Genomic DNA, 23,977 nt, shown 5'->3' on the forward strand with positions numbered 1-23,977 from the left:
AATTTTAGAGCCCAAGGAGAGGAAATCTGTTACTGCTTCCACCTTTTCTCCTTCTATTTGCCATGAAGTGATAGGGCCAGATACCTTGACCTTGGTTTTTTTAATATTGAGTTTTAAGCTGGCTTTTCATTAGGTTGGGCTTCTCTTGTGGCTCAGCTGGTAAAGAATCCGCCTGCAATGTGGGAGACCTGGGTTTGATCTCTGGGTTGGGAAGATCCCCTGGAGAAGGGAAAGGCTACCCACTCCAGTATTCTGGCCTTGACAATTCCATGGACAGTCCATGGGGTTGCAAACGGTCAGACACGACTGAACGACTTTCACTTTCACTTATTAGGTATCTGACTTCCTCAAGCGGAAGTGGAAGGAAGTCCAATACCTTGGACTAATGGCAGTCAGTATAGGTTTGCCACAGGTCATAAGGAATTTAGTTTGGCATGTAAACAGTCTTAATCAAAATTTGACAAAACAGACCCAGCAGATCATGGATTTTACTTTTTACTTGTTCTTTGAACAGAAATATGAAGCATGAGTAAGTGTGTTCTAACACTTCAGAGAGATTTGAAAACAAAAGTGCTGAAGTTGAGAGTCCTCATGGAGTGATCACAACTTTTAGATGTGTCCAGTACCTCTTGTTTTCGCTAGTGGTAGGATGGAGCATTGAAGTGCATGATTATTCTAATCTTTAAGAAAAATAAGGACCTGCTGTATAGCACAGGGAACTCAGTACTCTGTAATGGGTAAAGCCTATATGAGAATGTAAAGCCTATATGTAGTGTAAAGCCTTTATGGGGAAAGAATCTTAAAAGGGGTGGGGTTATGTATATGTATAACTGATTCACTTTGCTGTATACCCAAAATTAATATAACATGGTAGATACACTAATACTTCAATAAAATTTAAAAAAAAAAACACAAAAACATATGAAGGTTTTATCTGTGATTTATATATTTTCCAATTATATTGCTATTTATAAGGTTTTGACCTTCAGCTCAGATCTGAGAGTAATTTGCTCTGTGTAAGTTTGTGAATATAAATAGCCAGGTCTTTTTTTGTGTGTGCTAGGCAAGGAAAAGTTCCTACCTTACTCTACCCACTACTTTGTCCTGAAATCTTTGTACATCTCTTGCTTTAAAATTGTATTCTTGATTTCAAATATATCTTCCTTTACTTCATTTTCAGTATCTTTAACCTGTGTTTCATGTACTTATCTCTGTTGCAGCAGAAAGAATGGTATAAAAATGAAAAACATCAACGTGTGCTTCAAATGTGACAAGAAGAGAATAAAGGCTATCATGATTGTTTGAGTTCAGACTTTACACTGTAGGAAAGTAAACCCTAATTTCTTAGTTTCAATAAGTAGCTCTTCTTGGGAACTGGAAATTTCAAAAAAAAAAAAAAAAAGGTAAATTAAACTCAATTATATATTTTTATTTTGGATTTGATCTTGGAAACTTTTTAGAGTCATTGCTATCTAGCACTATTGTTCTTACTCAATTCTAAGGCAATTTGAGATACCAAATAATATTTTCCTGCTCTCTTTGCAAATAGATTTCTTGTTATAATGCCTAGGTTTTATATTTGTAGGAAACCCCCAAAAATCTGTTAGAGATTTCTTTTTTCACTTTGGAATCTTTCATTTTAAATTTGTTTTCTTGTATCTGATTTAATGCCTTATTTCTCCTTATGGCTCCTTTTTAATTATTACTTTTAGAAACCAGCTTGATTCTTTATATTTGTGATTTATATTTCCTGGTGGAGATGAAGGAGAAAAACAAAACCTGCCCAAAGATGACAACTATCAACATTTTAGTATATGTCTTTTTAAAGAGAGGTCTGGCTAGTACACCTCAGGCTGTATCTACTTAGGTGTACAGATGGATCTTTCAGTCTCAGCATTCCACCTACTTGTAACAGGAAGTAGGTCTTTTCCAGGCATGACCCTCCATGAGGATTTTCATCAGAAGTCCCTGCCTGTGAGGGGCTTCTTGCATATTTGCATTGCTGCCTGTAAGGGCTTTTGTTCCTTTAGCTCTGAGGTCTCCAGGCCTCACCATCCTTCTGCACCATTGCTGTGCTGCTTCTGACCAGCTTGAGCCATACAGACATCCTCTGGACTCCTGGCCTTCGTGCAGTATGTCGACCACGGCTGCAGTGGTACAGCTGAGCTTCTGTGCAGTATCATCTTTGGTCTTCTCCCTCTGGCCATCAGGGAAACCTATGGTTCTTATGGCCAACTCCTTGAGAAGGGTTTCTGCAGAGGAGCAGTTGGGGCCCTGGTGACAGAGTTATTTCCTTTATCTCACAGTCATTTCCTTCCTAGAATTTGTGGGCATTTCAGGGTGGGTAGGTAGCTGGATCTTGGAGAGGGGCCGGTGTTTTGGGGCCATGAAATGGTTAAGTGCAGTCTTTCACATTACCTGGCGTCTCTGTGGAGGTGGCCAGGAGTGGGAGATTTCTTTCTCTTTAATTTAGGAGGGAAATACCTTTTACCTAATATGAGTGTAAGCTTTGCCAGGAGGATTTTGGCACTTAGTACAGTGTGCAATACAGAGTTGTTGTTTAGTTGCTCAGTTGTGTCCGACTCTTTGTGACCTCATGACCTGTAGCCACCAGGTTCCTCTGTCCATGGGATTTCCCAGGGAAGAAAACTGGAGTGGGTTGCCATTTCCTTCTCTAGGGGATCTTCCTGACCCATGGATCAAACCCGTGACTCCTGCATTGGCAGGTGGATTCTTTACCACTGAGCTACCAGGGAAGCCCCAGGCCTCCGTAATTATTCATTGTGTGGATTGTTGAATCAACATATATCATGCAAAGAGCTGAGTACTGGGAAGGAATCCAAAAGTATGGTACATTGTTATCCTTAAGTTGCTTTTTTTTGATATATAGTTTTTTTAAAATATAATCTTTATTGGTATAGTTGGGGAGACTAGCTGCTGCTACTAAGTCACTTCAGTCGTGTCTGACTCTGTATGACCCCATGGACAGCAGCCCACCAGGCTCCCCCGCCCCTGGGATTCTCCGGGCAAGAACACTGGAGTGGGTTGCCATTTCCTTCTCCAATGCATGAAAGTGAAAAGTCAAAGTGAAGTCACTCAGTCGTGTCCGACTCTTCGCAACCCCATGGACTGCAGCCAACCAGGCTCCTCCATCCATGGGATTTTCCAGGCAACAGTACTGGAGTAGGGTGCCATCACCTTCTCTGAAATACATACAAATATAGAGATCAGCTGAGAAGTGGAAAAAGTAAGTGCTGTGGGAATTCTCAGGATGGAAAGCATATTGGAATAGCTTAGCTTCATTTCCTTTATGATGCTGGGGTGAGGAAGGGTTGTTGTCTGTCCTTGTGGTGTGGGAATGGGAACAGATTAGATCAGAGGAGTAGGGGAGTGAGGGAAGCGGGGGCTTGCCAGGTCCAACACAGAATGGGGGAGTGTTGGTGCAGCTGAGGTATCCTGAGGCCCTCTGCACTGGAATGACGCACCCTCTTCACCTTGACCTCTCTACCCTGCTTTCCATGGAAATCGTTGCTGGGAACAAAATACTACCATCTTCACTGCTTACCTATATCATAATAACAATGGGGGAGAGTATTTTAAAAATGATTACACGGAAGAATAGTAAGGAGCAGCCTACTCTCAAGTCCTCTGCCTTCAGCAGGTGTGATGAAGGATTAGGGTGACCTGTACTCCTCATGCTTAGCTTTCATCTCCTGCATCTTTAGGGCGGGTGTCTTTCCTCTTGTGCCTTGTTACTCAACTGAGGGGGCATCAGGGCTGCCTGTGGGGTAGGGGAGCCAGAAACCCAAAGGTGTTTGCTGTCTCTTGCCATACAGAGGGATGGCATTCCTGTTTTCCAGAGGTTATCAGAATGGTATGCACCTAATCCCAGAACTCCTTATAAAATTACAGATTTTCATCTTGTTGTTGTTGAGTCATTAAGTCATGTCCAACTCTTTGCAACCTCATGAACCTGCCAGGCTCCTCTGTCTATGGGATTTCCCAGACAAAGAACACTGGAGTGGGTTGCCATTTCCTTCTCCAGGGGATCTTCCCAAACCAGGGATTGAACCCAGGTCTCCTCCATTAGCAGGCATATCCTTTACCACTGAGCCATGAAGGAAGCCCATAATTACCCTAGTAATTATCTAGTAATCTTGAGAGTCCCTTGGACTGCAAAGAGATCCAACCAGTCCATCCTAAAGAAGATCAGTCATGGGTGTTCATTGGTAGGACTGATGTTGAAGCTGAAACTCCAATACTTTGGCCACCTGAAGTGAAGAGCTGACTCATTGGAAAAGACCTTGATGCTGGGAAAGGTTGAGGGCAGGAGGAGAAGGGGATGACAGAGGATGAGATGATAGGATGGCATCACTGACTCAATGGACATGGGTTTGGGTGGACTCCAGGAGTTGGTGATGGACAGGGAGGTGTGGCATGCTGTGGTTCATGGGCTCGCAAAGAGTCAGACACGACTGAGCAACTGAACTGACTGAATGTAATACAATTTAAACTGTAAAGGAAGGGAAGTTATTTATTTAGACCTCTTTTTGTAATTTTGAAATTTTGTAATTTCTAAGTATCTGAAGATGTTCTTCTTTGCTCTCTTAAAAGTTAAAACATGAATAGGAAGCAGGAGAAATATCTCTATTTACATGAAAACCTGGAGCTGGGTTTGGGTAAATGGTCCAAATGTGGAGTAGCTCCTGCTGTGCTCCGGCTCTTTGCTTTCTCTTATGACTCTGGGCCTTGGATAAGGTTAAGAAAGAGGAAATACAGTGTCTTTCCTTATATTCCACCCTAAGCTGTTGTAATTGGTGATCTGTTTGCTCATCTCTCCTCTTTGAAGGAATCCTTCGGAGAAAAATGTGCTTTTTAAATCCATACTGGTTGCTCTTCTATACAAAGAACTCTTAATGAAACTAAACAGAAAAGAAGCAGATCAAACTGAAAGCTCATTTGCAGCTCAGAAAAGCAAAGACATGGATTTTTAAAAAATTTTTTATTGAAGGATAATTGCTTTACAGAATTTTGTTGTTTTCCTGCAAACCTCAACATGAATCAGCCATAGGTACACATATATCCCCTCCCTTTTGAACCTCCCTCCCGTCTCTCTCCCCATCCCACCCCTCTAGGTTGATACAGAGGCCCTGTTTGAGTTTCCTGAGCCATACAGCAAATTCCTGTTGGCTATCTAATTTACATATGGTAATGTAAGTTTCCATGTTACTTTTTCCATACATCTCACCCTCCCCTCTCCCCGTGTCCATAAGTCTATTCTCCATGTCTGTTTCTCCATTGTTGCCCTGTAAAGAAATGGTTCAGTACCATTTTTCTAGATTCTGTATATATGCATTACAATACGATATTTATCTTTCTCTTTCCGATTGACTTCACTCGGTATGATAGGTTCTAGGTTCATCCACCTCATTAGAACTGACTCAAAGCTGTTCCTTTTTATGGCTGAGTAATATTCCATTGTGTATATGTACCACGACTACTTCATTGATCTGTCAGTGGACATCTAGGTTGCTTCCATGTTCTAGCTATTGTAAATAGTGCTGCAGTGAACAATGGGATACATGTGTCTTTTTCAATTTTGGTTTCCTCAGGGTATAAGCCTAGGAGCGGGGTTGCTGGGTCATATGGTGGTTCTACTCCTAGTTTTTTAAGGAATCTCCATACCGTCTTCCATAGGGGCTGTATCAATTTACATTCCCACCGTCCGTGCAAGACTGTCCCCTTTTCTCCACACCCTCTCCAGCATTTATTGTTTGTAGACTTTTTGATGAGGGCCATTCTGACTGGTGTGAGGTGATATCTCCTTGTAGTTTTGATTGGCATTTCTCTAATAATGAGTGATGTTGAGCATCTTTTCATGTGTTTGTTAGCCATCTGTAAAGACATGGAGTTTTGAGGAGTGAAAGAAGCCATGGGTCGGCCATGGGTGATCAAGACACAGCCAGACAATGTGGATCAACTTCTTCAAACTACGGCTGTTCTGCTGTCTGCTTGCAGTGTTGATGGTGGTGGTGCTGGTCGTCAATGTTACTCAGGTAGAGGTGAGTACTCAGCATGTTTCTTCATAACTAAGGGAACCACATCAGGGGATTTGGGGCTAATGAGTCTGGAAAATATTGATCATTGGGAAACTAATCCTGGTCACAGTTCTTGTTTTCATTTATCTGGTAAGTATTTGAGTGCCTTCAGTGGTTATATACTGTGCTAGTCACCAAGGGTGCAGTGATTTCTTCACTATGGAGTTCATGTTCTAAATGTGCATGGGAGAAAATATGAGTTATAAGTAAGCATAAAATATAATAATAAATGATAATTAGAAATTGTGAGAAGTATTGTAGAGAAAAGAAAGTGGGTTACTGTGTTGTTGTTCAGTTGCTCAGTCGTGGCCCACTCTTTGTGACCCCGTGACTGCAGCATGCCAGGCTTCTCTGTCCTGCAGCATCTCCCAGAGCTTGCTTAAACTCATGTCCATTGAGTCATTGATGCCATCCAACCATCTCATCCTCTGTCATCCCCTCGTCCTCCTGCCTTCAATCTTTCCCAGCATTAAGGTCTTTTCTAATGAGTCGGCTCTTCACATCAGGTGGCCAAAGTATTGGAGCTTCAGCTTCAGCATCAGTCCTTGCAATGAATATTCAGGATTGGTTTCCTTTAGGATTGACTGGGTTAATCTCCTTGCAGTCCAAGGGACTCTCAGTAGCCTTCTCCAACATTACAGTTCAGTAGCTTTAGAACGATGAAAGAAAGCCTTTCAAGGAGGGGACCTTTCATCTGACTCCTGGCAAAAAACTGAAGGAGATTTTCAGGGGAAGGAGTTCATGGTGAATGTTATAAAGACTGTGTGTGGCTCTCAAGGCAGGGACCGCATATTATGGAACCCTTACAGTGCCTGGTGCCAAGAAGGTATTTAGTAATAGTCCCCTTTCCCCTTCTCTGCTAAAAATTCCCTTCATGAACTCACATATCACTGAAATTTATGGAATATTTGCTATCTAAAATGATGCTGTTCTTTTAATTTTGTTGGCTTGTGGTACTTTGCAGGTGACAGGTCCAAGTTAATTCTGGTATCTCTTTGCTTTTTGGATTTTGCTGTGGACTGACTGTCCAACATCCTGGCCCTGTGGGAGTTCAGGTTATACTGTTCTCTTTTATCCTTTCAGGTGTTTCTTTCCCCAGCCTCTAGGAGTTTGCTTACACACATATGCTCTTTAGTACTCTGCTGAATACTTGTTTAGGACTCTCTGCAGATCTCCTGAATTCTCTTTGTGTGTAGCTCTCTTCTGTTACTGTCCTATGTATTCTAATCAGTTTTAAGACTCTCAGCTCCATCTCCTCAATTTAGGGGGTTCCCCAGGCTCCTGCTGGGTTCTGTCCTTCTGCTGCAGCCTGGATATGCTCTCAAGGCTGTCAGCAGAGGGCAAACACTCACAGGAATCATTTTCTGTATTTGCCATCTTTCAGGTTGTCAGCAAAGGGCAATCAATCATAGGAATCATTTCCTTTATTTCCCATCTTTCAGGCATCATCTCTTTTGTTGTCTAACGTGCTGTGTCTGGAGAACCACTGTTTCAGGTGGAAGAGTAAATCTCACCATTTCTCTGTCTTGGTTGCAAGCAGAAGTCTGGGAGACTTGAAACTGAAGGGAAAGACTTAATAGAGAAGCTGGAGAGAAGGTTTAATGGACAAAGGAGAGCTGGAGAGGATGGGACCTAGAGCACAGATGGAGCACATAATGATGTAGGGTGAGGGACACATTTCATATGTGCGTCTTGTTATCACCTTATTATTAGTTATGTAGGGGGATGTGTGCTCCTTCCTCTGACGTAAGAGGGAAAATTGTCATAATGGGTGGTAACATGGATACATCTACTGCTGGAAGGTGAGACATTGAGGGAGTTCTTGTCTAGACGGGAGGTGGAAGGTGGGAGGAAGGTGGTGCCCGGAAGACTGGTACAGATGGGCTTGAAAGAATGGGAGTGGGGGATGGAGCTTTATCCTGCAGGATGATAGAGGGACAGTGACTTTCCAGATCACGTGTGTGTGGTGCTTATCTGCATTGGTTTGTGAGGGTATGTATTTTACTACATTCAACAGTCTGGGTGTAAGAATAGAGAAGATGGTTGTGTATGTCTTGGAGGTCTAGGATGGCTGGGAAGTAGGAAAAGGGAGAAGGAGAGACTTGAGAGGGTAAGCCATTCATTCGTGGGTGCTCAGGCCTGTCCGACTCTCTGCGACCCCATGAGCTGCAACCCGCCAGGCTTCTCTGTCCATGGAATTTTCCAGGCAAGAATACTGGAATGGGTTGCTATTTCCTACTCCATGGGTAAGCCATAGTCCACATCATTAATGTTACTGCAGTCAGGAAGGAATATTAGGACTTACTGTTAGAAACCCTCTTAATAGTCCTGCTGTGTTTCTTAGAAAGTTTTGGAGAATGTCCACTAACAGCTCCAACTGTCTGCATAAACACAAACCAAACAATAATGAAGAAGGGAGGTGGCAAGTAGGAAATGATGCAGGACAGTTTTGATATTAAAAATTATATAAACAGATCTTTTTGTGGAGTGTGGTGAAACACTTTGCCTTGTCTAAAGATGTCATCTAGTCCAGGCTGAGAATATTGTCATGACTTTTAAACCATTCAGTTTATTACTGTGACATTAATAGTTAAAGAAGCCCGGGGTGCGGGGTGGGGAGTGGGAAAGGCTTGGACCTTGGCCGTCTGCCATCCCTTAATCCCTGGTCCATCCTAGGCTTCCGATTGTAACTGTATTTTGCTTGCAATTAGAGTATCTGAGCATTTTCTAAAAAGTCCAGACTCAATTTTAATTAAAAATATCACATAAGAAAATTAGCCATTACAGTGATGAAGGGAGAAAAAGCATTTTCAAATGTGCCACATTCAGAGCTGGTTAAGATAAATGAAACACTGACTGCAGCAAATAATCTTTCCATTGGTAACAGGTCTCCTTCATGTTTTTGTTTTTGCGTCTCACTCTCAAGTTAGTCTCCTTCATATTGTATATGTGGAGTGTTTTGCAATTTAAGAAAGAAATATTTCCTTTGTCACAACTATTACACGTTTACTTATTTTCCCAACATAGAATGTGATTAGATACTTTAAACTCTTCAACTTCTGAAACATTGATAAATATTTATTGAATGAAAGTTGAATATATTAAAAATAATTCATGGGGCTTTTGAAAAATGCAAATCCTAAGACTTCTTGTCTGCTCCATCTCAGGTGTATCACAACACAATCCCCACATTTCCTAAGATATGGTCAAATTCAGTTATATAAGTAAAGGAACAAATGAAATCCACAAACAAGAAAAACCCCTCTAGTTAGATGATTTTGAATAGAACAACTACTATAGTAAATTCACAGATTTCTGAATTTCTAAAAGTCTCTGAATGTCACATTGGTATAAATGGTAGGCTGAATAAGGCCCCCAAAGATGTCAGTGTTTGAATTTCCAGAACCTATGAATATGTTGTCTAATAAAAGGAACTTTGCAGACAAGTTGAAGTTAAGGATCTTGAGGTAGGGATATTATTCAGGATTATTTGGGTGGGCCCGATATAATCATGTGGATCTTTATAAGAGAGTGGCAGAAAGGTAGATATGGTATGATAGGTAGATATGATACTCTACCTGGATATTAGATATTAGAGTGATGTAGGTAGAAACCGTGCTCTCCTGGCAGAAAGGTAGATATGATATGATAGGTAGATATAATAATCTACCTGAATATTAGATATTAGAGTCGATATTCGGAGAAGGCAATGGCACCCCACCCCAGTACTCTTGCCTGGAAAATCCCATGGACAGAGGAGCCTGGAAGGCTGCAGGCCCTGGGGTCGCTGAGGGTCGGATACAACTGAGCGACTTCACTTTCATGCATTGGAGAAGGAAATGGCAACCCACTCCAGTGTGCTTGCCTGGAGAATCCCAGGGACGGGGGAGCCTGGTGGGCTGCTGTCTATGGGGTCACACAGAGTCGGACATGACTGAAGTGACTTAGCAGCAGCAGCAGCAGAGTGGATATTAGAGTGATGTAGGTAGAAACCATCCTCTCATATCATATATGAGAAAGAAGTACATGTTTTGATATCTAGTAGACGGTTGTAGGGAGAATTCCTTGTTATTCTTCTGATAAACTCTTATTGAGCATTGCCTATATTTATTTGTTTTTTCCTTATTTATTGGTATTTTAAATATATATGTTTTCTGATTATGAAAACAATGCCAGTGTTTTAGGGCTTTTGGCTGCAAGTAAAGAAAGCTGATTCAATCTGGTTTTGATATTAAGGAATAATATTGTAGAAGTCAGGAGGTAGGTTGGACATAGTTTAGGCTCCATTTCTCTGTAGGTCTCTCAGCTGTGCCCTCCTTCATGCGTTATCTTTGGCATCCACTTTCATGGTTGGATTTTACGTTGCTACACAGCAGCAGGTAGTTGCTTTCTTACACATGTCCAGCTTGAGATACAGTTTTTTTCATTGGCAAGTAAAATCAGAGAGCTGTTCCCAGAGTACTGGTGATTTGGGTGCATGCATCCTTCAGAATCCTCCAGCAGCTTTTCATAGAATACAACTGGGTCACAGGCCCATTCCTGAATCAGTCACTTGGGATTATCCTTTGAACAGTCAGGCCCTGAACTGACAAGTCAGTAAATAGTAGTGAAACGAATGTGGGATGGGCAAGCATAGGGTTCACTCCAGTCCACACCTTACAGTGGCTCCAGGAATGACTGCTGGTGTTTCCTCTGGGCTGTGAATTTTAAAATATGGTAGACCTTGAAGTTGTCCTTGTCACTGACCTAAAATAGAGTTACCACTGGAAGGTTAAGCAAATTGACCTTTTCGCATTCTTTTGTATTCATCCGTTTTGGCTGCACTGGGTCGTAGTTGAGGCTTGAGGGATCTTCAGGCTTCACTGTGGCATGTGGTATCTTTAGTTGTCGTCTGTGGGATCTAGTTCCCCGACGAGGGATTGAATCTGCCCGCCCCTGCATTGGGAGCTTGGAGTCTTAGCCCCAGGACCACTAGAGAAGTCCCTAGTGGTTTTTAAGTAAAATCCAGGTGACTTGGGCTTCCCTGGTGGCTCAGACAGTAAGGAGTCTGCCTGCAATGCAGGAGACCCAGGAGTGATCCCTGGGTCAGGGGAGAAGGAAATGGCAACCCACTCCAGTATTCTTGCCTCGAGAATCCTATGGACAGAGGAGCCTGGCAGGCTACAGTCCATGAGGTCACAAGAGCTGTGCATGACTGAGTGACTAAGACTTTCACATTTCAGGTGAGTAGCACCAAGTGTATGCTGATTCTTGGATTGGGCTGCATGGGTCATTTTTCTGGTCTTGAATTGGTAGCCTGTGGCTACCCAGGCAACAAGAGTGACTGCGGGAGAGGGAAAGAGGAAGAACGGAGGAGAAGGGGGTGTGTTGTGAGCACACAGCACTTGGTTTGGTCCTTAGTGTTTTGTCATAGCCTCCCAAGGACTAAGAAGGAGAGGGAGGCTGGAGTATTTCCTAAAAGATAGTCAAAAGGTAAGGGAACTTTCCCTGTTTTTAAAAAGTTGAGATATAATTGGCAGACGAATGGATAAGAAAGCTGTGGTACATATACTCAATGGAATATTACTCAACTATTAAAAAGAATGCATTTGAATCAGTTCTAATGAGATGGATGAAACTGGAGCCTGTTATACAGAGTGAAGTAAGTCAGAAGGAAAAACCCCAATACAGTATATTAAAGCATATATCTGTAATTTAGAAAGATGGTAATGATGACCCTATATGAGAGACAGCAAAAGAGACACAGATATAAAGAACAAACTTTTGGACTCTGTGGAAGAAGGCAAGGGTGGGATGGTTTGAGAGAATAGCACTGAAACATGTTTATTATCATATGTGAAATAGATCGCTCGTCCAGGTTCAATGCATGAAACAGGGCACTCAAAACCGGTGCACTGGGACAACCCAGAGGGATGGGATGGGGAGGGAAATAGAAGGGTGGAGGGGAGAGTTGGGACAGCCACACCTGTAGCTGATTCATGTCAATGTATGGCAAAAACCACTACAATATTGTAAAGTAATTAGCCTCCAATTAAAATAAATAATAAATTAAAAAAGAATAAAAGACCTGCAATTTTAAAAATTGAAATATAATTTACATATAATGTTGTATAAGTTTAAGGTGTGCAATGTGTTGATTTGATACATTTGTATATTGCAATATGATTATCACTACAGTGTTAGCTAGCACTTCTTTCATGTCACTTAATTACCATTTCTTTTAGGTTGAGAATAGTTAAGATCTTGTCTCTTAGCAGCTTTGAAGTTTATTACATAAACTTAATTATAGTGATACAGTAATACAGTTTTGTTGACTATAGTCACTATGCTGTGCCTTCCATGTCCACGATTTATTTATATACCTGTTGCAAGTTTGTACCCTTAAACAATATCTACCCAATTTCCCCATTCCCTAGCTTCTGGTAGTCACCATTCTATTCTATGTTGTTATGAGTTCAGTTTTTATTGAAAACCCTTGATTCCATTCACCCCCCCCACCCCCGCCACACTGCCTTACGGGATCTTAGTTCCCCAAGCAGGAATCAAACCCAGGTTTCTGTTTAGAAATTCACTGAGAGCCAAATAGGCATTCTTTTATAGATTACAATATTTTTTCCTTTGGCTGCTTTTTTAGGATTTTCTTTTTATACTTGTTTTTTGACAGTTTCACTATAATGTGTCTTGGAGAAGATATTTTTGCATAGAGATAATAGGGTGATCTATTAGATTTTTGAGTTTGGTTGTCCAAGTATATCCCTAGGTTTGGGAAGTTCTCAACTATTGTTTCTTTAAATAATCTCTAACCCCCTTTTCCCTCTCTCAAACCATGATTATTCTAATATTTGTACACATGGTGGCATCCCATAGAACATGTAGGCTTTCTATGCTCTTTTTCATTCTTTTTTCTCTTGTGTTCTCTTCTGATTGGGCTATTTCAGAGTTCCTGTTCCCTTATTCAGTCTTCCATTTGATCTCTTCTGTTATAGATGCTCTTTATTGCATTTTTCATTTTATTCATTGAATTTTTCAGCTCCAGAATTTCCATTTGCTGCTTCTTTATGATTTCTTTCTCTGTAAATTTCTGACTTTATTCATGTATTTTTTTGGTCTTTGTTGTAATATAGCCCATTGAGTTTCCCTGAACAGCCATTTTGAATTCTTTATTTTATTTTATTTTATTTATTTATTCTTGGCTGTCCTGGTCTTTGTTGCTGTGAGAGCTTTTCTCTAGTTGGGGAGAGTAGGGCCACTCTTTAGTTGTGCATGAGCTTCTCATTGCAGGGACTTCCCTTGTTGCGGAGCACCTGCTCTTGGCATGCAGATTTCAGTAGTTGAAGCTCCTGGGCTCTATAGAGCACAGGCTCAGAAGTTGTAGTGCACGGGCTTAGTTGCCCTGCGGCATGTGGGATCTTCCGGATCAGGGATCAAACCTGCATCTCCTGCATTGGCAGGCAGACTCCACTGAGCCACCAGGGAAGCCCAGCTATTTTGAATTCTTTATCAAAGGCTAAATTCTGTGCCTTTGAGCATGGTTATTGGAGGATGATTGTTACCTTTTTGTGATGACGTGTTTCCTTGATTCCTTACGTTCCTTGTACATTTGCATTGCTGCTTTCACGCTTGAAGTAGCAGACATCTGCTGCTGGTTCCCTTCAGATGGGGTAAAATGTTCATCAGTCCTGTTTTAGCTCTGTATTTTGCTTGCCCTTACATGGGTACACTTGCTTTCCACATCTTGCTTCTTGGGACACAATTCTTAAGCTTTTCTTAAGACCCACCAGGCTAGCCACTGTTAACCTTTTGTTTTCCAGAAAGAGGCAGGATAGCTTAAATTTGTATTTCTCTCTTGCTCAGAGAAACTGGTCTGTTTTTCTGATAGTGTTCTGTTTAGCAGAGTCTCACTTGCTGCCTCATTTGGCAGCATACACAAGGAGCTGCTGGCTCCAGAGTGTGCGGAGGTGTGGGTTTAGCACACAGGGCATTGGGGGTGCCTGTGGGCTCTGTTGCAAGATTGTTGGGTGAGGTATTAGGCTTGTGGGCGGACTTCCTGCCAAAGTCCTGAGCACACTAAGCAGGAACTGTGTCCCTTCAGTGACCTTTAATGTTCTTACCTACCTCTTTCCTGAACCCCTCCCTCCCTGGGGTCATGGATGTCCCCCTTTAGTACTCGGGGAGCTGCTGAATTCAATGGGTTTCTCTCACAGCGGGGGTCAGTGGGCACTAACTGGTCACTCTCCTCATCCTTCTTGGATGAGGACGCTACTGGGTGCTATAGCCTTGGGCTTGTTATGTTGGGGGAGGGGCAGTGCTGGCAAAGTTCCTCTTACCCTCTCAGTTTCATCCAAACTTGTATTTTTTCTTTCTTTCTGGAATTTCTCCTTGGGAAGGCTGAGTTTCTACAGATTCTTTCTCATCCATTGGTATTTTCCTGGGTCACCACTCTCCAGGTTCTCCCTGACTGTGGCCAAGAGGGACTGAGATAAGTTCACTGGCTGTGCTGACAGCACCGAGGTTTATCTGCCTGTTACTAGATACGCACATGGGCGAGACTGCACCTAGGGCCCTGCACATGTGGTGCTGGATCCCACAATTCCACAGAGGCAATTTTGTTTTTGGGTGGGTGCCACATTTGTTGTTAAAAGGGGGGACAAAAATGGAGGAATGTCTTATGCCATGTCATGATGCTGATATCAACTCTGCTAGGGAAACGTTTTCTTGTTTTTTTGGGGGGGAAACATTTTCAAAGTCATTATTATCCTTTTTAATAAACAAATAATACTGTGTATTCTTTTAAAATGAAGGAGCCTAATGAAATTCTTCCAATTGAGTGTCTGCATGTACATGTAGAATGAAAGAGAAAAAGTACAGAATCCAAGAACATCATTAAAAACCCTTCTATATTTTGGGATTATTTTTACCTTGTTTGAGATTATGTTGACCTTGCATAGCATTTTGAAGTGGTTTGGCACAAATGGGGAGCCTGAGGGCTTGAGTGCTTTGTAATGGGTAATAGGTTGAGCGTAATTTTTGATTTTGTTTTCCTGTTTTCTCTTGCAATTTAACTTATTGCAGAACGTAGGAAGCAGTTTCCTGGATTAGGGACTAAAAAGGTTCTGCACCCAGTTTCCAATGTGTGTAGGGTACACGAGGCAACTCTTGGACACCAGCAGCATGACCTGTAGTTCTAATCAGTTCTGACACTATAACTTAGCAGGACCCCGTGGGGCCTTCCTGGACAGACCCCTCCACCTCATGTCCTCTGCCTACTTCGTGTTTGCAGAAAAGTTGTAGTCTTCCAGGCCTTCCGTGAGTTGCAAAAGTCTGACCTAAGAATTAATGATTGAAAGGATGTGAACACATGGTGATAGAAGTAACTGCTGGGCCAGGAGAACTGATAATGGTTTAAACAGTAAATCAGCCACGTGGCAGTCAAAGAATTTTTAGTTCCTCCCTGAAATACATGGATAACATGTATAACAATCTGATAGGCATTCCTGAGTTGTTTTACAGACTGCTTAAAACCCCCACCAAATGGAAGAAGTTAACTATTTGATGACTTACTGGAGCCTGAAGATTGATAATGTTAGCCTCTGTGACACCACCCTGCTATCACACCATCAACCAAGCAGAGAATTTTGTATGATAACATACCCTGTGACTCCCTTCCCCCACTTTGCCTTTAAAAATTCTTCCCTGAAATCCATCTGGGAGTTGGGGTATCTTTGAGTATTAGCTTCCCTGGACTCCTAGTCTGGCGCCTTACAATAAACACTGCATTTTCCTTCTCCACAATCTCATGGCAGTAGATTGGCTTTACTGTGAGCAGGCGAGTGGGCCCCCGTTTGGTTTGGTATCAGCACTATCTGAAGATAGCATCAAATCCCACATGTTAAGGTCTTAGTCCTACAAGACTGCCCCTCCACCCCCTACTCAAGATGCCAGTCACCAGCCTAGGTGGTCACCTGTGCTTCTAAATGACTAGCTCCAGATTAGAAATTCCAGTGACTCCTGCCTTGGCTTCAGTTAATTTTGCTAGAGCAGGTCACAGAAATCTGAGAAACGTTTTTTTAAATTAATTAATTTATTTTAATTGGAGGATAATTTCATTACAGTATTGTGGTGGTTTTGCCACACATCGACATGAATCACCCACAGGTGCACACGTGTTTCCCCATCCTGAACCCCCCTCCCACCTTCCTCCCCACCCTACCCCTCTGGGTTGTCCTAGAGCACCAGCTTTGAGTGCCCTGCTTCATGCATCGCTTCATTACACTGGTCATCTATTTTACATATGGTAATATACATGTTTCAATGCTATTCTCTCAAATCATCCCACCATCCCCTTCTCCCACATAGTCCAAAAGTCTGTTCTTTACATCTGTGTCTCTTTTGTTGTCTCGCATATAGAATCATTGTTACCATCTTTTTAAATTCCTTATATATGCATTAATATACTGTATTGGTGTTTCTCTTTCTGACTTACTTCACTCTGTTTAATAGGCTCCGGTTTCATCCACCTCATTAGAACTGACTCAAATCCATTCTTTTTTTTATAGCTGAGTAATATTCCATTGGGTATATGTACCAAAACATGCTTATCCATTCATTTGCCGATGAACATCTAGGTTGCTTCCATGTCCTGGCTATTGTAAACTGTGCTGCACTGAACATTGGGATGCATGCATCTCTTTCAGTTTTGATTTCCTCAATGTGTATGCCCAGCAGTGGGATTGCTGGGTCAAATGGCAGTTCTATTTCCAGTTTTTTAAGGAATCTCCACACTGTTGTCTATAATGTCTGTACCAGTTTGCATTTCCACTAGTGTAAGAGGGTTCCCTTTACTCCACATCCCCTTCACCATTTATTGTTTGTAGACTTTTTGATGGTAGCCATTCTGACTGGCGTGAGATGATACTCTTTGTGGTTTTGATTTGCATTTCTCTAATAATCAGTGATGTTGAGCATCTTTTCATGTGTTTATTAGCCATCTGTATATCTTCTTTGGAGAAATGTCTGTTTAGTTCTTTGGTCTACTTTTTGATTGGGTTGTTCGTTTTTCTAGTACTGAGCTGCATGAGCTGCTTGTATATTTTGAAAATTAATTCTTTGCTAGTTGTTTTGTTTCCTGTTATTTTTTCCCATTCTGAAGGCTGTGTTTTCACCTTGCTTATAGTTTCCTTCATTGTGCAAGAACTTTTAAGTTTAATAAGGTCCCATTTATTTTTGTTTTTATTTCCATTACTCTGGGAGGTGGCTTATAGAGGATCTTGCTGTGATTTATGTCAGAGAGTGTTCTGCCTATATTTTCCTCTAAGAGTTTATTGTTTCTGGTCTTACATTTAGGTCTTTAATCCATTTTGAGTTTATTTTTGTGTATGGTGCTAGAAAGTGTTCTAGTTTAATTCTTTTACATGTGGTTGACTAGTTTCTGAGAAACATTTTACTCATTTTACTTACAGGATTACTGGTCTACTAAAGTAGATGAGTAGTTACCTAGGACTAGGTTGGGAGAATAGGTTTGTGAAAATGTGGATTGACCACTAATGTGAACAGAGTTTCTTTTGGGGGTATGAAAATACTATAACTGTGGTGATGACTGTCCAAGTTATGAATATACAAAATTTCATGAATTGTTCACTTAAATAGGTGAATTGTATGGTATGTGAATTATACCTCAATTAAACTTAAAAATAGAACAGAAAAAGATTTCTGGTCTGTTATAAAAAAACTGTAATTCAGAAACAGCCAGAGGAAGAGATATACAGGGCAAGGTGTATGGGAAGGGCATAAAGGTGCCATCTTGGTCTGAATGTGCCATTCTCCTTGAATCTCCAAGTGTTCACTAACCTGGAAGCTCTCCAGACCCCATCCTTTTGGGTTTTTGTGAAGCTTCCTTCCATAGGCATGTTTGATTCATTTGTGACTGATTCATCCTCCAGCCACACTCCCTCTACTGGAGGTCCAGGGTGGAACTGAAAGTTCCAACCCTCTTATCACAGTCAGTTCTGACAACCAGTTCCCATCCTGAGGTATTTTCCAAAAGCCACCTCAGTAACATGAGCCCAGTTGTGATGGAAAGGAACTCATTAGGAGTAACAGGACACACATTTCCTTTTTATGACTCTAAAGTGTTTTTAGGAACTGAGGACACAAAACCAAATATTATAGCAAAAAATATTCCCATTTCTCTTATCATTAAAATTCTAAGGATTTTGGGGGCTGTGAGCCAGGAACTGTAGATGAAGACCAAATGTATATTCCTTATAAATCACAATATTGGAGGTACGTAATTACTTTCCCTGTCCGTTTGTTCAACCACCTTCTATTTATTAGGAAAATAATTAATGAAAAGTATAAAACACTCGAAAGAATAGGGAGTACGTAAGTACTTAAGTACATAATTGAAATTCCTCCCTAGTCTTCAGAGTCAGTGTAATCTCTTGGATGTAACTGCTTGTAATTGTGTGGGTGGTTAGCGCTGATTACACACTGCATAGTTATATCTTGATTTGTCAGCTTTACTCTACCTGCTGGCCTTTCCACATCAGGCAGTGCAGCATGGGTGGTTAAATAAAAACACAGACTGCAGTCAGATTGCTTGGGTTCTAGTCCAGGTTTGCTGTTTATAACCTGTGTGACCTTGGGCAAATTACCAAGCCATTCTTTGCTTCAGTTTCCTTGTCTGTCAGATGGCCTAATAATAAGACTTACCTCATGGGATAATTTAAACATTGTATTAAAAGATAAGTCTTTAGAAAAGAGTACCTGGCACTTAGGTGCTTAGTAGCTGTTGGTTGATGTTGCTGTCCCTGTTAAAGATAATGAAAGATGAGGTCTTCTGCTGACTCACACTTTCTGTCACTCTCTTTCTAAAATTTGTAAAATATATATTTTTTCTGTGTATTAAATAATGTACTTAGGCCTTTTCTTTCCCAAATAGTGTTAGAGAGTACATCTTAATTCCCTCCTTTAAGTGAAGAAGAGCACTTCTACATTATGTTACATTTGACTTCTGTTAGCTGTCGTATTCAGAGAAGGCAATGGCACCCTACTCCTGTACTTTTGCCTGGAAAATCCCATGGATGGAGGAGCCTGGTAGGTAGGCTGTAGTCCATGGGGTCACTAAGAGTCGGGCACGACTGAGCGACTTCCCTTTCACTTTTCACTTTCATGCATTGGAGAAGGAAATGGCAACCCACTCCAGTATTCTTGCCTGGAGAATCCCAAGGACAGAGGAGCCTAGTGGGCTGCCGTCTATGGGGTCGCACAGAGTCGAACACGACTGAAGCGACTTAGCAGCAGTAGCAGCAGCTATCATACACTCTTTATGGATTGATTCTTATTCTTAAAACAAATACGGCATTATTATGATCATGTAAATGTTACTCAGTATAGAACATGATCCTTTGAAACCAAACCTTTATCTCGTGGTGGAGAATGTCCCAAGCATCGAAGTCAAATGGATCTTTTTTACACAGTACATCAGTTGCTTAATCATGCATTTTAATTTGCCTCATATTTTAACCATGACTTTCTTATACCTCTTCTTGCTTTTTCTGGAGTGCTAATTGCCTTTTTTTTTTCCTGATAAGAGAAGATACCACCTCTATAGCATATCATGAGGATCTTCCTTCATATAATTTATTGAATCCATTTGCTTCTTTAAGGCATTTTCTTTTCTCCCTCTGAGCCTCTATCTTTCTGTTTCAATGTTCACTGATTATTGTCTTGACCTGTTGCCCAGCTGTTGTTCTGAGTTTGCTTTCCATTGAATTCCTGGCTCATGTCTTTCACTTCCTTGGATTTTTCTTTCCAATTTACTGGACTAAATCTTCAAATAATGTTTTTCTGAAAGGGCACATGGGAACTAAGCTTACATGTCTGAAATGGTCTTTATTTTACCTTCTTTTTTGATTGATATTTGGGTTTAGAATGCTGTATTCAAAATCCTTTTCCCTTAGAACCTTACAACTTTGCTCCCCTGTCTTCTAGTATCCTGTGGGGTAAAAGACAAGGCTAATGCCAATCTAATTTTTTTTTTAATTTAAAAGTATTTTTTATTGGTAATGTTATTCTTTTTGGAAGACAAGAACTTTTTTCTTTATCTCTGAAATTTTACAAAGCTCTAACATGAGGTCTTTTTTTGGGTATAAAACTGTATTGTTAAACAGGCAGATCTGTTCACTAATAAGAAAACAGTTTAAACATCTGAAGTTTAGAGACAGAGTATAAAATTTTGAGATACAAAATATTATAAAGCCATTGTATTGTACAGTATGTAGAGCAAAATGTCACAATATAAATAACAATTAATGTCCAAGCTAGAAAAGACTGAAGTGCTTTTAAGGTCTTGTCTTCTAAGCAGGAAGGCCAAAGTGAAGATGAAGAACCATTTCTAAGAGAGTGTAAATCATGGTCTTTATAAAGCACTGGAGTTCTATTAAAGTACTTTCATGTATACTTGGGATAAATCCTACTTGGTCATGGTGTATAATTCATTGTACATATTGTTGGATTTTATTTGTTAATATTTTGTTGATGATTTTGCATCTATGTTTATGAGGAAATTTGTTTGTAGTTTTCTTATAGCGTCTTTGTCTAGTTTTTGTGTTAGGGTAACGCTGAAAAGAGTTAGGAAGAGTTAGGAACTCCCTCTGCTTCTGTATTCTGACCGGGACTGTAGAGAATGGCTACAATTTCTTTCTTAAATATTTGATGGAATTTATCAGTGAACCCCACCTGGGTCTGGCGGTGTCTCTTTTGAAAGGTCATTAATTATTGATCCAGTTTCTTTTTTAGAGATTATAAGCCTGTTCCGATGATCTGTTTCTTCTTGCATGAATTTTAGCAGATTGTGTCTTTCAAGGAACTAGTCCATTTCATCTCAGTTATCAAATTTGTGAGTGTAGAGTTGTTTATAGTATTACTTGATTATCCTTCTAATGTGTATGGGATCTTTAGTAATGTCTCTTCTTTCATGTCTGATAATAATGATTTTTGTCCTGTCTTTTTTCCTTAGCCTTACTTCAGGCTTATCAATTTTATTGATCTTTTCAAGAAACTGGCTTTTGGTCTCATTGTCTTTTCTCTATTGATTACCTGTTTTCAGTGTCATTGATTTCTACCCTCATTCGTAATTTCTTTTCTCCTGCTTACTTTGGAGTTGATTTGCTTTTCTAGCTTCCTAAGGTGGCGGTTTAAGTGTCTGATTTTAGATCTTCATTTCTAATAATGTGTATTCAGTGCTGTAAACTTCCCTTATCCACAAATACTGAAAAGTTGTTTTTTCATTTTATTTTAGTTAAAAAGGTTTTAACTTTTTATTGATATTTCTCCTTTGATCCTTGTGTTATTTAGAAATGTGTTGTTTAATCTCCGGGTATTTTGGAATTTTCCAGCTATCTTTCTGTTATCAATTCCATCTTTCTTGTTTAATCCCATTGTAGTCTGAAGGCAGACATTGTATGGTTTCTATTCTTCTCAGTTTTTTAATAGTATATTTTATAGGCCCAGAATATGATCTATTTTGGTGAATGTTTCATGTGAGCTTGAAAAGAATGTGTCTTCTGTTGTTGGATAAGTAGTTTATAGATGTCCATCATATCTGGTTGATGGTGATGCTGTTGAGTTCAACTAAGTCTTTACTGACTTTCCGCTTATTGGCTCTATCCATTTCTATTTTTTGTTTGTGTTTTTGGTCATGCTCTGTGGCATGTGGGTTCTTAGTTCTCCAACCAGGGGATGGAACCCATGTTCCCTGCAGTGGAAGTGCAGAGTCTTAACCACTGAACCACCAGGGAAGTCCCTGATCTATACATTTCTGATAGTGGGGTATTGAAATCTTTAATTACAACTCTGAATTCATCAATTTTTTCTTTCAGTTCTATTAGTGTTTACCCTACATATTTTGACTTTCTCTTGTTAGATACAACATGTTAAAGATTGTTATGTCTTCTTGGAGAATTGACCTTTCTATTATTATGTAAAATACCCTTCTTTTTTTTTTTTTTAAATTTATTTTTTGGTTGCACTGGGTCTTTGTTGCTGTGTGTGAGCTTTCTCTAGTTGTGGTGAGCAGGACCTACTCTTCATTTCTGTGTGCAGGCTTCTCACTGGTAGCTTCTTTTGTGAAGCACAGGCTGTAGGCATATGACTTTCAAGTAGTAGTGGTGCACAGGCTTTAGTTATTCTGTGGCATGTGGAATCTTCCTGGATCAGGGATTGATCCGCTCGCTGCATTAGCAGGCAGATTATTACCCACTGTATCACCAAGGAAGACTCTGTAATACCCTTGTTTATCTCTGACTTTCCTTGTTCTGAACTCTACTCTGAGGTTAATATAATTATTCTGATCTCTTTCGATTAGTGCTAGCATGGTATATCCTTATCCATCAACTTTCTTTTAATCTATATATGTCTTTATGTTTAAAGTAGATTTCTTGTAGAGCAACATATAGTTAAGTCTGACAATCTCTGTCTCCTAGTTGATGTATTTAGATCATTGATGTTTAAGGTGATTATTGATATAGATGGATTAATAGCTGTCATATTTGTTACTGTTTTCTCTTCATTGTCCTTGTTATTTGTTCCTGTTTTTATCTTCAGCTCTTTTTCTGACTTTTGTGGTTTTAATTTAGCATTGTGTAGATTCCATTCTGTCTCCTTTCTTAGTGTGTCAATAACGCTTCTCATTTTACTTTAAGTGGTTGCATTAGAGTTTGCAATATGCACTTATAACTAGTCCAAGTCCACTATCAAATAATACTGTACTGCTTCATGGGTAGTTCAGTTCAGTTCAGTCACTCAGTCATGTCCGACTCTTTGCGACCCCATGAATCACAGCATGCGAGGCCTCCCTGTCCATCACCAACTCCCAGAGTTCACTCAGACTCAACGTCCATCAAGTCGGTGATGCCATCCAGCCATCTCATCCTCTGTCATCCCCTTTTCCTCCTGCCCCCAATCCCTCCCAGCATCAGAGTCTTTTCCAATGAGTCAACTCTTCGGGTGAGGTGGCCAAAGTACTGGAGTTTCAGCTTTAGCATTATTCCTTCCAAAGAACACCCAGGGCTGATCTCCTTTAGAATGGACTGGTTGGATCTCCTTGCAGTTCAAGGGACTCTCAAGAGTCTTCTCCAACACCACAGTCCAAAAGCATCAATTCTTTGGCGCTCAGCTTTCTTCACAGTCCAACTCTCACATCCATACATGACCACTGGAAAAACCATAGCCTTGACTAGATGGACCTTTGCTGGCAAAGTAATATCTCTGCTTTTGAATATGCTATCTAGGTTGGTTATAACTTTTCTTCCAAGGAGTAAGCATCTTTTAATTTCATGGCTGTAGTCACCATTGGCAGTGATTTTGGATTAATAATAAAATATTATTAATTCCTCCCTCCTGTCCCTTGTATAGTTGCTGTCATTCATTTCACTTGTAAATAAGCACACACACACACATATAAGTGTACATGGTCAAATACACTGTTGCTGTTATTATTTTGAACAAAATTGTTATCTTTTAGAGTTAAAAATAAGAAAATAGAAGTTTTTTATTTTACCTTCAGTTACTCCTCCTCTGATGCTCTTCCCTTCTTTGTGTAGATCTGAGTTTCTGACCTATATAATTTCCTTATGTCTGAAGCCCTTCTTTTAACATTTCTTGCTAGACAAGTCTACTGGCAACAGATTCTCTTAATTTTTGTTTGTCTGAGAAAGACTTTCTCTTTCACTTTTGAAGGATAATTTTTCTGGGTACAAAGTTCTACATTGATGACTTTTTTCTTTCAATGTGTGAAGTATTTCACTCTACCCTCTTCTTGCTTGCATGGTTTCTGAGAAGTTACATGTAATTCTTATATTTACTTTGCTAAAAGTAAG

The 23,977-nt window shown here is 40.4% G+C and overlaps 1 protein-coding gene across 2 annotated transcripts in view; it reads left to right on the plus strand.

Annotated features, from left to right (window-relative positions):
- The first annotated feature begins 5,969 nt into the window (after positions 1 to 5,969).
- Positions 5,970 to 23,977, plus strand: part of NXPE3 (neurexophilin and PC-esterase domain family member 3) — a 46,423-nt gene continuing 28,415 nt past the window's right edge. For both annotated transcript variants that reach the window (XM_052646048.1, XM_052646057.1), the window contains exon 1: positions 5,970 to 6,062. In XM_052646048.1, the coding sequence (XP_052502008.1) occupies positions 5,970 to 6,062 (93 nt within the window). The remainder of the gene's footprint in view (positions 6,063 to 23,977) is intronic.

This window comes from Budorcas taxicolor, chromosome 1, assembly GCF_023091745.1.
Source record: "Budorcas taxicolor isolate Tak-1 chromosome 1, Takin1.1, whole genome shotgun sequence".
NCBI classification, from domain to species: domain Eukaryota; kingdom Metazoa; phylum Chordata; class Mammalia; order Artiodactyla; family Bovidae; genus Budorcas; species Budorcas taxicolor.